This window comes from Sturnira hondurensis, unplaced genomic scaffold, assembly GCF_014824575.4.
Source record: "Sturnira hondurensis isolate 20B ecotype Veracruz unplaced genomic scaffold, ASM1482457v3 Scaffold0013499, whole genome shotgun sequence".
In the NCBI taxonomy this organism is placed as follows: domain Eukaryota; kingdom Metazoa; phylum Chordata; class Mammalia; order Chiroptera; family Phyllostomidae; genus Sturnira; species Sturnira hondurensis.
The window spans coordinates 1,084,354-1,098,374 of record NW_028086130.1 but is presented as its reverse complement, the minus strand read 5'-3'; the positions used below and the strand labels follow the sequence as shown (position 1 = coordinate 1,098,374).

At 33.9% G+C, this 14,021-nt stretch overlaps 1 protein-coding gene across 2 annotated transcripts in view; it reads left to right on the top strand.

The window, feature by feature from the left end:
• IL7 (interleukin 7) overlaps positions 1-13,662 on the top strand; it is a 45,488-nt gene extending 31,826 nt beyond the window's left edge. Inside the window, exons 3-6 of one of the 2 annotated variants that reach the window (XM_037061639.1) lie at positions 4,883-4,963; positions 5,986-6,117; positions 10,463-10,516; positions 12,682-13,662. In XM_037061639.1, the coding sequence (XP_036917534.1) occupies positions 4,883-4,963; positions 5,986-6,117; positions 10,463-10,516; positions 12,682-12,801 (387 nt within the window). In that variant the 3' untranslated portion in view covers positions 12,802-13,662. Of the gene's footprint in view, positions 1-4,882; positions 4,964-5,985; positions 6,118-8,782; positions 9,889-10,462; positions 10,517-12,681 lie in introns of those variants that run through there. The other variant, XM_037061640.1, reaches the window with a different exon arrangement.
• The last annotated feature ends 359 nt before the right edge of the window (positions 13,663-14,021 follow it).

The window sequence follows — 14,021 nt, the reverse complement described above, 5'->3', positions numbered from 1 at the left end:
TCCAGAAAAATAATTTAGCAATGAGGAGATAGCCGACCTATAATGCAGAGTTCAAAACACTGGTAATTAGGATGCTCCCCAAAATGACTGAGTCCCAATAGTAGAGGAAGAAGTGAAGGCTATGAAAAGTGAAATAAAGAAAAATATACAGGAAACCAACAGTGAAAGGAATCCAGGACTCACATTAAAGATTTGGAACACAAGGAAGAAATAAACATTCAACCAGAATAGAAGGAAGAAATAAGAATTCAAAAAAATGAGGAGAGGCTTAAGATCCTTTGGGACAAATTTTAATGTCCCAATATCCAAATCATAGGCATGCCAGAAGAAAAAAAGGAAAAGAAGTTGAAAACTTGTTTGAAAAAATAATGAAAGAAAACTTCCCCAATCTGACGAATGAACTAGACATGAAACTCCAGGAAGCTCAGAGAGTCCCAAGGAAGTCAGATCCAAGGAGAGACATACCCAGACACATAAATTACTCAAGATTAAAGGAGAGTCTCTTAAAAGCAGTAAAAGAAAAGGAGACAGTTACCTACAAAGTAGTTCTCATAAGACTATCAACTTCCTGATTTATTGACTTCTCAAAAGAAACTTTACAGGCAAGAATGAGCTGGAAAGAACTATTCAAAGTCATGAAAAGCAAGGACCTATACCCTAGATTACTCTACCCAGCAAAGTTATCATTTGGAATGGAAGGGTACGTAAAGTGCTTCCCAGATGAGGTAAACTTAAAGGAGTTCATCATCACCAAGCCCTTATATGAAATATTAAAGGGACTTGTCTAAGAAAAAGATCAAAACTATGAACAATAAAATGACAACAAACTCACAACTATGAACAACTGAACCTAAACAAACAAAAACAAACTGAGCAAACAACTAGAATAGGAACAGAATCACAGAAATGGAGCTCATATGGAGGGTTATCAAAAGGGAGGGGGAGTAGGGCAAATGGGGGGAAAGGTACAAGGAATAAGAAGGGCACAAAATAGATGGGGGGTGGTTAAGAATAGTATAGGAAATGGAGAGGCCAAGAAACTTACACATACAACCCATGGACATATAAGGGGTAGGGGGAGTGCTGGAGAGAGGGTGGTGCAGGGCAGAGGGGTAAAAGGGGAAAAATGGGACAACTGTAATAGCTTAATTAATAAAATATACAAAAAAGATACTGGCTGTAGTTGAGCATGTTCAATGTGCTATGGCAATTAGTTAATATATTTTTACAGAAGGAATAGTGAGAATTGATAGATTCAGCTAGTTGGTTAATTGGAGACCCATTGAAAGAGCTTCTAGTTTTTGGACCCATTCATTTACTGATGGGCAACTCGGTTGCTTCCAACCCTTGGCTATTGTAAATTGTGCTTCTATGAACATTGGGGTGCATAGGTTCCTTTGGATTGGTGTTTCAGGGTTCTTAGGATCCAAAAACTATGGTACGTTTACACAATGGAATTCTATGCAGCAGAAAGAAAGAAGAAACTACTACCCTTTGCAACAGCATGGATGGAACTGGAAAGCATTATGCTGAGTGAAATAAGCCAGACAGCAAAAGACAAATGCCATATGATCTCACCTTTAACAGGAAGCTAAACAACAAAACAAACAAGCAAGCAAAATATAACAAAAGACACTGAAATACAGAAGAAGCTGACAGGGACCAGAGGGGAGAGGGGAAAGAATTTCAGGGGAAAAGGGTAAGGTCTCACATGAACAAGTATAAAGGACACATGGACAAAAACTAAGGGGGTGGAAATGGGAAGGAAGTAGGGAGCACCGGGGGGGTGGGGGTGGGGCTGGGATGGGAGTAAAATAGAAAACTGTAGTTGAACAATAATTTTTAAAAAAGAGAGAGAACTTCTAAATATGTTCATGTGGTTGAACAATAATATCTATTATCCCTTCAAAAATAACTGTAAAATCAAGAAAGAAACACTATGTACTGATACTAACAAAATAAATGGACAAATGAATGAACACACAAATAATCAAATGAACACACAAGGAAAATAAAGAATTCAGACCACAGATTAATTATCTATGAAAGCAGTAGAAAATGTCAATAATTTTCTTCTTAACACTAAGAAATCAAATTACAAAGAGCTAGAAATAGTATTAGTCAGACGAAAGATAGAAAAAAATTAAAGTGAGTTATTTAGGTTTGGGGGTGGGTGGTAATAGTGATAAAATAAAAACCAGAAATGAGTGCCCTATTAGAACAGGCATAAAAACCACACACACACACAAAACACAAGACACATATAAAAGGAACAGTGAAATAAATAATCCGTTGTATACATAGTTAGTGTTTCTGAAGAAGAGACTGTTATAATAGAAAAAATTCAAGGATATAATAAAATTGTTGAAATGAGAAAAGACGTACTTCTAAAAAGTGAAAGGACAAGTATTTTATGAACGGCTGATATAAAGCAATATTTTACATTGGGAAATATTGCAGTTCAGAGTCAGAGTGATTTTGGCTTTTCTGATTTTTCATATTCATAATAGATATAAAGAAATCTCCAAATATGTTAAGATGCCTGTAAGAAACTAATTGGCAAAGCAATTCTACTATTGGTTAGATCAAAAGAGAGATATACAGGATCTGGCAGAAGTAAGGCCTGTTTGAGTGTGGTTGGTAGGGTCATAATACAGTGTAATAGTTTATAATTTGAACATTTTACCTAAAACATCATATGGTGTACTTGAGTGTAATATTGTTATGTTACTACATAACATAAGAATTACATGCCTATGATTTTGTAATTAAAAAAGATGCATTGTTTGCACCAGACCTTGTAGCAGCTTCTTTCTAACTCCAGGATTCTATAAATTTTAGTCTGTGTCATCCTTCTTATAGGGCTCAAATGGAAACAATTTCAGAAAACAAATGTAACAGTACAGTTGTACACTTATATTTAATTTATTCATAAAATGTACCAAAGTCAACTAGTCAATTCTAATTATGACTTCTATAGAAGTCAACCTTTCAAGTGAATAATAACATCTTTTTTTTATTATTGTTTAACCACAGTTGTCTCCATCCCCCCTACCACCACTTATCTTCATATACTGTAGCAAATGTATCTGTTGGTATAACATTACCTTTCTGTATCTGGCTAAAATGAGTTTATTAAATACCAGGAGTAGTGGTTTATCCAGTATGGCTTTTCAAGTATTCATGAGTCATGCAGTTTGTTAAAATGCCCTAAGAAATGTATACTAATTCTGTGACATATTTTCATATAATATTTTTAGTAAATTGGAGGATATCTAAGATTTGCTGCATATTTGTCTATTTTTTAAAGGATGGCATAGCAAAAAAAGTGAACATATGTTTTATCAAAGAGAAATATATGTGTGATATATTCTCCTGTTTGGAGTTAAGTGGAAGTCAATAAGAAGATAATAAACAAATAGTAGCTCTCTACTACCTTTTTAGGAATGTGTATAAGGGCAACCTGGGGATAGTCATAAAGAGTATATGTCTTTCCCTGGCTGGTGTAGCTCAGTAGATTGAGTGTGGACCTGCGAACAAGAGGGGTGTGGTTCAATTCCCAGTCAGGGCACATGCCTGGGTTGCAGGTCAGGTCACCAGTAGGGGGGTGCATTAGAGGCAACCACACATTGATATTTCTCTCCTTCTCTTTCTCCCTTCTTTCTCAGGTCTCTCAAAATAAACAAATAAAACCTTGAAAAAAAAAGAATATATGTGTTTGCACTAGAGACATCTGCAGTATGGCTGGGGTGGTTTCCACTAACAAATCTGTTTTTAAATATACACTTTTCCAAAGATAAAAAGTGATATAAAAATGTCCAATGCATATAGCACCCACCACCCTTTATATCAAAAGGCACAAGAAACTAGGACAGTGTTTTCTTATCTTTGTTTTCCTATGGAGTTTGGTAGAGGATCTTGCACATTGGCCTACAGTAAGTGGTGAAAGTTTAAGTGAATGATTATGTGTTCAGACATTTAATTCCTGCAAGAAAAACACATAGTATATTCATTTAGGATCAGGATGAACCCAGAGACCGTCTATGCTTTTCACAGTCGGTAAGAGTAGTGCATTTTCTGAAAGTCAGATGAAGGAAAATTAAAAGCCCATGACTATGTCCTGATTACTCCACTTCTTATCCTATTTTTTGGTGACAACATACTAAGACTTCTTGCAGCTCTGAAAGCTCTGACTGCATGGACTTGCCAGTTTGCCAGACTGACCTAGTCCAACCTTGTGCATCAGAGAATCTGAATCCTCAGGGAGGTCTTCCTAATATGTCCACTAAAGTTTTTGATTCAGGGAGTCCCCACCTTCAAATACTACATTCCTTAGAAACGAAGTAGGAGAATGTACCAGTCTGCTTCCCCACTCCTGCCTTACAATATGCACACATTCCAGACAAATTGGATTGTTAAAAAATGCTGCAGAATGACTTTCTAGTTTACTTTCACTCTCAAGAGGTTTTCCCTTCATTCTAATGTAAAGTGCCCTTTGTTACTGTTTGAAGTGACAGAAAATTGGACCAAATAACCTCAAGTACATTTCAACTCCAAGACCTCAAAATTTATAGCATTGTCTGTATATAGTATAACTTCTAAGATAGGTACTTTTACTTTCCCAATGAGCCAGATTCTTTCAATGATTGCTGGGATTAAATGTGGAGTCTGGAGGGAGCTCTAGGTCTGTGAGGCTCTGTGTATGTACTTGACTATTCTTTAACTTCAAAAAACCATTCTACATGCCTCGTCAGCTAAGCCAAGCTAAAGTTATTTTCCTTAAAATGTACATATAACTACCAAGTTCATTGTTATTTTTATAGTTACTACTTATTAGAAAAGTCCCCAGTTTAATCATTTAACTTTATATTATTTATTACAGGAACATATAAGAGAAAATGCTAGTAATTGCCCGAATAATGAACCTAACTTTTTTAAAAGGCATTCATGTGATGATGATAAGGTAATGACAATTATTTGTAGTTTATATGTCATTCAAACTTGACTTTATAAAAGCTTATATATTTTTGTACCTCTGTTAGATAATTATATTGATTATATTAATAACAGATTCCTTTAGTTCTAACCAGATAATTCCTACTGATCTATTAAGTCATACTATAGTCTTCTGTGTTGGTTTTATATTTATTTATTTAATCATTTCATGTTCACTTATAAAATGCTGGAAGAATTGCTGAATTCAAAGACACACATCTGCTTAAGCTGAAATCTTTATGCAGTAAAAAGCTTGTTAGAATGATTACACACATGAATATAAGTTATGGGCATAATTTAGTTGTAGGCATTTAGAAAATTTTTTCACCATTTTCTCATCTTCACATCACTACCACTTCTACTTGGTATAATAATACAATCTACAAAACTTTTAACAAAAATTGGTGTAATTTCTTTCAATAAAAGCCAATGTAGTATTAAATAGTCTTTTAAAAAACTCATAATAGCTGAGTTAACTTCATGGCATCTAATAGTTTATATCTATAAATAATTTTTTAATTTTCATAGTTACATTAAATGTCTGAAAAACTTGTTTTAGATACATATGACCCTTTATTTTCCTGTTACTAGCTCTTCATCCATAGCTAAAAGGTGAAAACATAACAGTAAGAAAAGCCACACATACCTTTCATTATTGTCTCTTCCAGAAGACCTCCCTTTTCATTGCTTAAAATTAAATTTGTTATGTGTTCACCGACAAGTGATAAGATCACACATGTATAACACGGAAAGAGAGTTTAAAAGCCAGCTAATCATTAAACCAAGTTTTAGGCCCTTCAGGCTGTCACCTAGGAGCTCAGCAGTTTCAGTCTAGTTACTTGTCAGTCATGTGATTAACTGGAACAGAAATCTGGGTGGAGATAGGGCATTATTTAGAAATAGGGTTCTAGCTTTAGGATCCTTAAGAATGCTTATCATTTCTTAATATTTTATTTGAATCACAGCCCTTCTGGTTTTTTTCTGTAATAGGAAGCTACGTTTTTAAAAACTGCTGCTCGCAAGTTGAAGCAATTTGTTAAAATGAATATCCATGAGGATTTCAAGCACCACTTATCAGTAGTTTCACAGGGCACATTAAAACTGTTGAACTGCACCAGGAAGGTAAGCTGAGGACTGTTTACTTTGAACAAAAAATACAAACTATTCCCTTGGTAGGATATTATTGTTCTCTGGTGATCCATTTTCATGAAATTCTAAGTGCTTATTACATAACTTAAGGTTGCTATACATTTACTCAACTCTGGAAGAGGACAATCTCAACTTGGAAAGTACCTATTTATCTCTTGGCTAGGGCAAATCAGTAGATATTAAAGGGGGTATAAAATGCATGCTTCACTGCCATAATAACTTTCAAGGAGGCTAGTGGGATGAGTTAGGTGGGGAAAGGTAAATTTTTATCTTTAAAACATATTAATAATTTTAATCCATGGATATATAAATTCATAAAAACATAGTCAATAGAATTGGTAATAAATGTATTTAACAAATACCTTTCTATGCTAATACTGGGTATATATATATACATGTGTATATATATATATATATGTGTGTATACACACACACACACACACATACACACACACATATATATACACCCAGCAATTTCCTCTTTTTTTGCATAAATAATTTTGATAAGTACATGGCTATTTTTTCCCACTTTCCTGATAGTAGTTGTTAGGCAACTAACAAAATTTGGAAGACATTATCTTGAGACTAGACAACAGCTTCTTCATATATAAAATGGAGGAAGAATATAGTATCCACATTATAGGATATTAAAGGCTTAAATGGCATAAGTGTTTAGTATTTCATGCAAAGTACTTAGTGTTGATGATTTCAATAAATGTTTTATTTTTACTATTACCCACCCTCTTCAGGAATTTTACCAGCTGACATGCAAAGTCAAAAGATTTCTTATGATTGTTTTTTAGAAATTTAAAAAGAATTATGATAGAAAAAAGATTGTATATTATTTTTAATGCTAATGGTTGCTCACAGAGGGTAAAATGGCGAGACTGTTTTTGAGCTTCACTGACACTGATGATAAAGATGATGTTGGTTGAACCATTCATTTCCCATGCATTCCCTACCTAACACCAGTCAGTCTCCTTTTGGTGTCCTGGATTTGCCAAGGTTATTTCCCATTTTGTTCCCGTTATGTTAATCCCTTATGTGTTGTTTCCGCTGCTTTCTATAAATCGGATCTGTCCTGACCTCTACATCTGTCAAAGCCAAGCTCAAGATTTGTGAAGTCTTTATAGTCTAGCCTACCAGCTCTTAATCCTTACTCATAGTGATTTCAAACTACTCTTTAATGCAGGAATGGCCAATAGATTCTATGTTGCTTACACATCCAATTGGTTGGTAGTGACTGTTGGAAACACTGAGTTGAGTACAGCCTCAAGTCAGGGCTTAACTGAAAAACTGCAGAACGAACTAATAATATCACCTCTTGACCAAGGGAGGAGTAAGGGTTATGGGTATGTTATATATTTACAGTTCCTTCTCTCATGTGTTTAGCTTTGCATGGATCACTGTGTCCCCAAATCAACTAACTATCAGGAATGAAAACACAAATAATTTATTCTTGAAAGCAAATAAAATGATGTTACAAAACTAACCTAAAATACAGTCCATTTTTTCTTAAAATAATAAAGTGAGATATTAAAGATAGTCAGCTACATTGAATTTCTTTGTGAGTCAAGCCTGTTATAAGCATTTCCTATTTATTTCATTTTGCTTCTGATGGGTAAAGCATAATAAAATTTATGGTTAGGATTTAACAATTTAATGATTACTTTGTTGTCATGTTGATTAAAATTCTAGTTTTGTCTCTGTTACTATACCCTTCTGTATTAGTTTTTGCATACCTCACAGCCATTAACACAGTGCTGGGCATACCTGTAAACTTGTGGAACCAGGGTATTCAGAAGACTAACTTCTCTTGCTTCTTCCTTTTTCTCTCATGTAGGCAGACCTCAAAGATAGTGTGGATTTGGTTCCACACTGCCACAATAAAGCGAGTCATGCGATTATTTTTGTTTTTTCTAGTGTATATGAAAGTTCTGTTTACACTATACTGTAGACTATTAAGTGTGCAATGGCATTAAGCCTAAAAATGTATGTACCTTAATTTAAAAACACTTTATGGTTAAAAAATGCTAATTATCATCTGAGCCTTCAGTGAATCATAATGTTTTTACTGGTGGGGTCCTGTCTCGATGTTGGTGACTCCTGACTGATCAAAGGTGGTTACTGAAGGCTGTGGCAATTTCTTAAGATAAGGCAATGATGTCTGCCGCATTGACTGACTTCCTTTTAGGAATGATTTGTCTGTTGCATGTGATACTGTTTGATAGCATTTACCCACAGTAAACTTTTCAAAATTGGAATTAACCTTTTCAAAACTTGCTTTATTAACTGAGTTTGTGTAGTATTATAAATCCTTTGTTGACATTTCAGCATTTTCACCAGGGGTAGATTTCATTACTACTTATCCACAGGAAGCAACTCCTCACCCATTAAATTTTTATTGTAAGATTGCAGCATCTCAGTCAGAACTTCAGGGTCTCCTTCAGATTCCAGTTTTCTTGCCATTTCTACTACATCTGCAGTTAATTTGTCCACTGAAATCTTGAACCCTTCAAAATCATCCATGAGGGTTGGAATCAACCACTTCCAAACTCCTATTAATGTTGATATTTTGACCTGTTTCCATGAATAACAAATGTTTTTACTGGCCGCTGGAATGGTAAATCTCTTCTAGGTTTTCAATTTATTTTGCCTAGATCCATCAAAGGAATCACTATCTGTGAACCTTTTGACATGCATTTCTTTAAAAAATAAGACTTGCAAGTTGAAATTACTCCTTGTTCTATGGACTGCAGAGTGCATGTTGTGTTAACAGATATGAAAACAAATTAATCTTGTCATCCAGCTCCATCAGAGCTCTTGAGTGACCAGGTACATTGTCAATGACCAGTAATATTTCAAAAGAAATCTTTTTCTTTTTCTGAGCAGTAAGTCTTAACAATGGGCCTAATATATTCTGCAAACCATGTTGTAAACAGATGTGCTATGATTTAGGCTTTTTTGTCCATTTATAGAGACGGGCAGAGAGATTTAGCATAATTCTTAAAGGACCTAGGGTTTTCAGAATGGAAATTGAGTACTGGCTTCAACTTAAAGATCCCAGATGCATAGCCCCTAATAAGAAAGTCAGCCTGTCCTTTGAAGCTCTGAAGCCAGACATTGACTTCTCTCTAGTGATGAAAGTTCTAGATGGCATCTTCCAATATAAGTCTGTTGTGTCTACATCGAAAATATGTTTTTCAGTGTAGGTACCTTCATTATCTGAGCTAGTTCTTCTGGATAAATTGTTACAGCTTCTATATCAGCACTTGCTGCTTCACTTTGCACTTCTGTGTTAAGGAGAGGACTTCTCTCTTTAAACCTTATGAACCAAACTCTCCTAGCTTCCAATTTCCCTTCTGCTGCCTCCTCACTTCTCTCAGACTTCATAGAATTGAAGAATTAGAGCCTTGCTCATGATTAGACTTTAGCTTAAGGAAATTTTGTATCTTATTTGACCTTCTATTCAAGCCACAAAAACTTGCTTCATATCAGCAATAAGGCTGTTTTACTTTCTTATCTTGTGTGTGTTCCTGGAGTAGCACTTTTAATTTCCTTTAAGGATATTTCCTTCGCTTTCACAACATGGTTACCTTTGGTGCAAGAGGCCTAGCTTTCAGTCCATCTTGGCTTTCAACATGCCTTCCTCACTAAGCTCTCATTTGTACCTTTTGACCTAAAGTGAGAGAAGTGCAACTCCTCCTTTCATCTGAACACTCAGAGGCCACTGTTGGGTTTTGGCCTAAACCAGTATTATTGTGTCACAGGAAATCGGGAGGCCCAAGGAAAGGGAGTGAGACAGAGGAACGGCTGGTCTGGAGCAGTGAGAACATACACAACATGTATCAGTTAAGTTCACCATCTTATATGGGTGCAGTTTGCAGCACCCCAAAACAATTGCAATAGTAACATGAAAGATAACTGATCACAGATCAGTGTACAAATATCATAATACTGGCAAAGTTTTAAATATTGAGAAAATTACCAAATTGTGACCCAGAGACACAAAGCTAACTAATGTTGGAAAAATGGCACCAATAGACTTGCTCAGTGTAGGGTTGCCACAAATCTTCAATTTGTAAAATAAAGCAATGTTTGTGAAGCACAATAAAATGAAACAAAATAAAACAAGGTATGCTTGTATTCTATTTCTAAATGAAATTAGTATTCTGCCATACTAACAATAAATAATTTAAAGTAGATCCTCAAAAAGATTAAATGAGTTGAGAGTAATACATGAAAATTAGCAATTACTTTAATGGGAGAAGTCATAAAAATTAATATTAAATGTTGTAAATATCATTTTGTTTTTAAGGATAAAGAAAAAAAACAACCTTCCTTGGGTGAAGCCCAGCCCACTAAGAATTTGGTGAGGATAATTGTATAATTTTCTTTCTTCATTAGCTTTTTACTTACCTTAATTTCTTCAGTTTCTCTTTGAATTTTCCCTTTTATGGTTGGTTTGAAAGTATTCATTATACTGTTAATAAAAGAAGTAAGAAGCTATTTCTTAGAAATTGGAGTCCTTTAAACTTTTTCTTTTAAAAAAACCTCACTATTTTAAAATAGAAGAAGCTAGGGGAAATATCAAAGCATTGATTTTTTAAAAAGCAACAAAATTGAGACATGACTAGTTAATAGGCAAAAGACATGAGCATACCATATAGAAGAATTTAAAACAGAAAATAAGCATCTGAAGAAAGGAGCCAGCCTTGTTTGTTAATAAAGAAATACAAATTAAAAATGAATAGCCCATTTTATACCTATTTTATCAGTATAGAGAATACAACATATATGTTTGAATACTCTATATTTATATATTGTATATTTATATTAAGTATTTATATAAATATTGTACATTATATAGCAACATAAACTATTTATGAATGAAAACTCATAAATATGAGTTTTTAATCATAAATATGATTAAACATTAATGATATATATATATCAACTAAGAAAGGACATGTAAAAATAAACACCCCTGGTTCATAAGAGTGATGGGTTTTTCTTTTATATTTTCATTGTTATTATTGTCATTTGACCAACAGATACATGGGAACATGAAAATTCCTTACTCCTCTTAGAAAAGCAGGATGCGCTTGCTCACCCTGGGGCTCAGGAAACCTAGGAATTCCACCTAAAGTGGCAGAATTGAGATGAATACATGAGCAATGTAAATACAATGATGGCTTCTAAGAACATTTGGGTGGTGGGCACAAAATGCAATGTGCGGATCCTGTGTCATAGAAATAAATGTTCTCTTGAAACCTATATGATCCTATTACCCAGTGTCACACCAATAAATTTAATAAAAAAGAAAAGAAATAAAGGGCATGAGAATAAAAATAAAAATAAAATTTGGAAAGATAAAAAGGGGAGTTAATATCTGTCTTCTTAGGATTACAGATATAAAATCATGGTTCTTTGTTTTTGTTTTTCTAATGAATGTTCCATCTTGGTCTCAGAGGAAAAATCATGAAATTTTCACATCTATGTGTTCAAATCTGCTTAGTTACATAAACCTCAATTTATACTTTTAAAATATGTCCTGGAACCCTAATTAAGAAGTCTATAGAAATTCTTCTTCATATTTACCTTTCATATCTGTTGTCTAATCTTTTGAATGGATTATTTAAAGGCCAAAAGTTAATCTGTTAGTAAGTAAATACCTAAAACAGATCTGAACCTATGACTTAAAATAGAATAGCTGAGCTCAAGATCCAGTCGTCATACTTGACGTGTGACCATGGCAGCTTATTTATCCGCTCTGCAGCTCAGTTTTCTCATCTATGACAGGGGGCAAAATCAGCAATACCTTAGAGGAGTAGATAAGATGAAATAATATAGGTGAAGCACTGAGCACAATACTGACCTAGAAAACACCCAATAATTGGATCTTATCTCAGTGAAGAATTCCTCTGCCATCTACCAGCCCCCCGCTTCTGGGGGTCTTTCAAGATATAACTGAATATAGGTAATACTGCTCCCCTGTATATTTCTCCCACGTGAGGTATCTCTTTTTCCATTTTCTGTAGATTGTATAGGTAACACTTTTTAAGATTTTCATCAGGAAATGAGGCAGGCATCCTCCACACTCTAGTGAAGAGCACACTATTGGGTGGACCTCAGGGCACAAGCTCCATCAGGTAGATCCTAATTAATCATCTTTGCCAAAATACTCTGCATACTTTCAGTGTTAACTATTCCTTCCACAAAAAATACATTTGTCCATATTACAAAACTTTTTTGAGTAATGTACAAATATTGGTGTCACAAAAGTTGAAACAACATTCTTGTCTCACTGTTGCAGCCACCCAACACAGCTCTTTGGTGAATTCTAGATCTTAAACCACAACAACCACAACTAGAGTTAGCAATCATAGCTTAAAAATATCATGCAAGATTCTCCTTTTCCATGACACCAAATTTTCAGTAGAATCTATGATGATGAGAATTAAAGAAATGCATAGTTGGGAATGTGTATATTTATAAAAATGTGAACTTAAAACTTTTTTTTATGCATTTCTGTAGGAAGAGAAAAAGTCTTTAAGGGAACAGAAAAGACAGGATGAAATGTGTTTCCTAAAGATACTACTAGAAAAGATAAAAACTTGTTGGAATAAAATTTTGAGAGGCACTAAAGAACATTGAAAAGTGTGGTGTGACAATATAAAAATGTGTGAACTTTAGTTGCGTCCTTCAAGAATTGATCTGCTCATGCAATTTTTTGGAGAAGAATGCCTTCTAGAAGTTACTGAATACATCCTGGTAAGAATGGGTTAGAGCAGTTGAGAAATATGTACTGTGGTACTTAAAGATGGACTTAAACAATGGAAACTGAATGCTGCAATCAATAAAGTATTTCATGTGTATGTGGACATAGATCAGCTGGTGTTAATTTTGTGCTGATTTTGTAAGATGATTCATGTAAGGTATTAGCTGCAATATTAATTATTTAGACCTGTTAAAAATTTCAAAAGAAATTAAAATCTGTGATGTATATAAAGGTTACAAGAATTAAAAATTAATATTGCTTTATTACTAAAATATTTTATGGCCTCCATGGCATCAGTATACTGCAGTAAGTGTGGAAATTGTCATCTGTGCTGAAAATGTTTCAGAGTTAACAGTGAGCTATGGATAATGCCCATGCAAACAAGTCACTTATATTACTTAAAGTAGCAACATAAAAGAGTACAAGATGCCTAAGGGAAGTATTAAGACATGTAATTAAACATGAATGTATTGCACAGTGCCTGTAATAAGTGGCATAGAAAATGTTTTAAAATGAAAATAAAGAATAATTTCACAAAATAGGAAGTAATCTGTTCTAAGGATGCTAAACCATAGTACTGAGTTTCTTCTATCATTTATGTATAATAAAACATGTCTAAATGAGCTTTCAATTTGGGAAGTATATTTTAAGAGAATAATATATGTTTGCCTTTTAATTAATGGAATGTGTATATTTAATTTTGACAGTATATCTGTATATTAAACTATTTTCATACAGTATTACAAGCAAATAGCTTACTTTGGATAACATTTCTTCTTTGATAATAAATGACCTATGTATTAACACTGTCAGATTCACTTAATTGCAACAGGATTTTTTTCTCAGTTTTATTGGGAAATAATTGACATACATCACTGTGTACATTTAAGGCATATCTCATGATGGTTTGTCTTCATATATTGTGAAATGATTAACACATTAGGTTTAGCTAACATCCATCTTCTCATATAATAAAAAAGGAAAAATATTTTCTCCTTGTGTTGAGAACTTATAGGATTTACTTTGAACAACTCTCTTATGTAGCATATAGCTACATATGTTAGCTATATTCATCATTCTGTACATTATAGCCCTA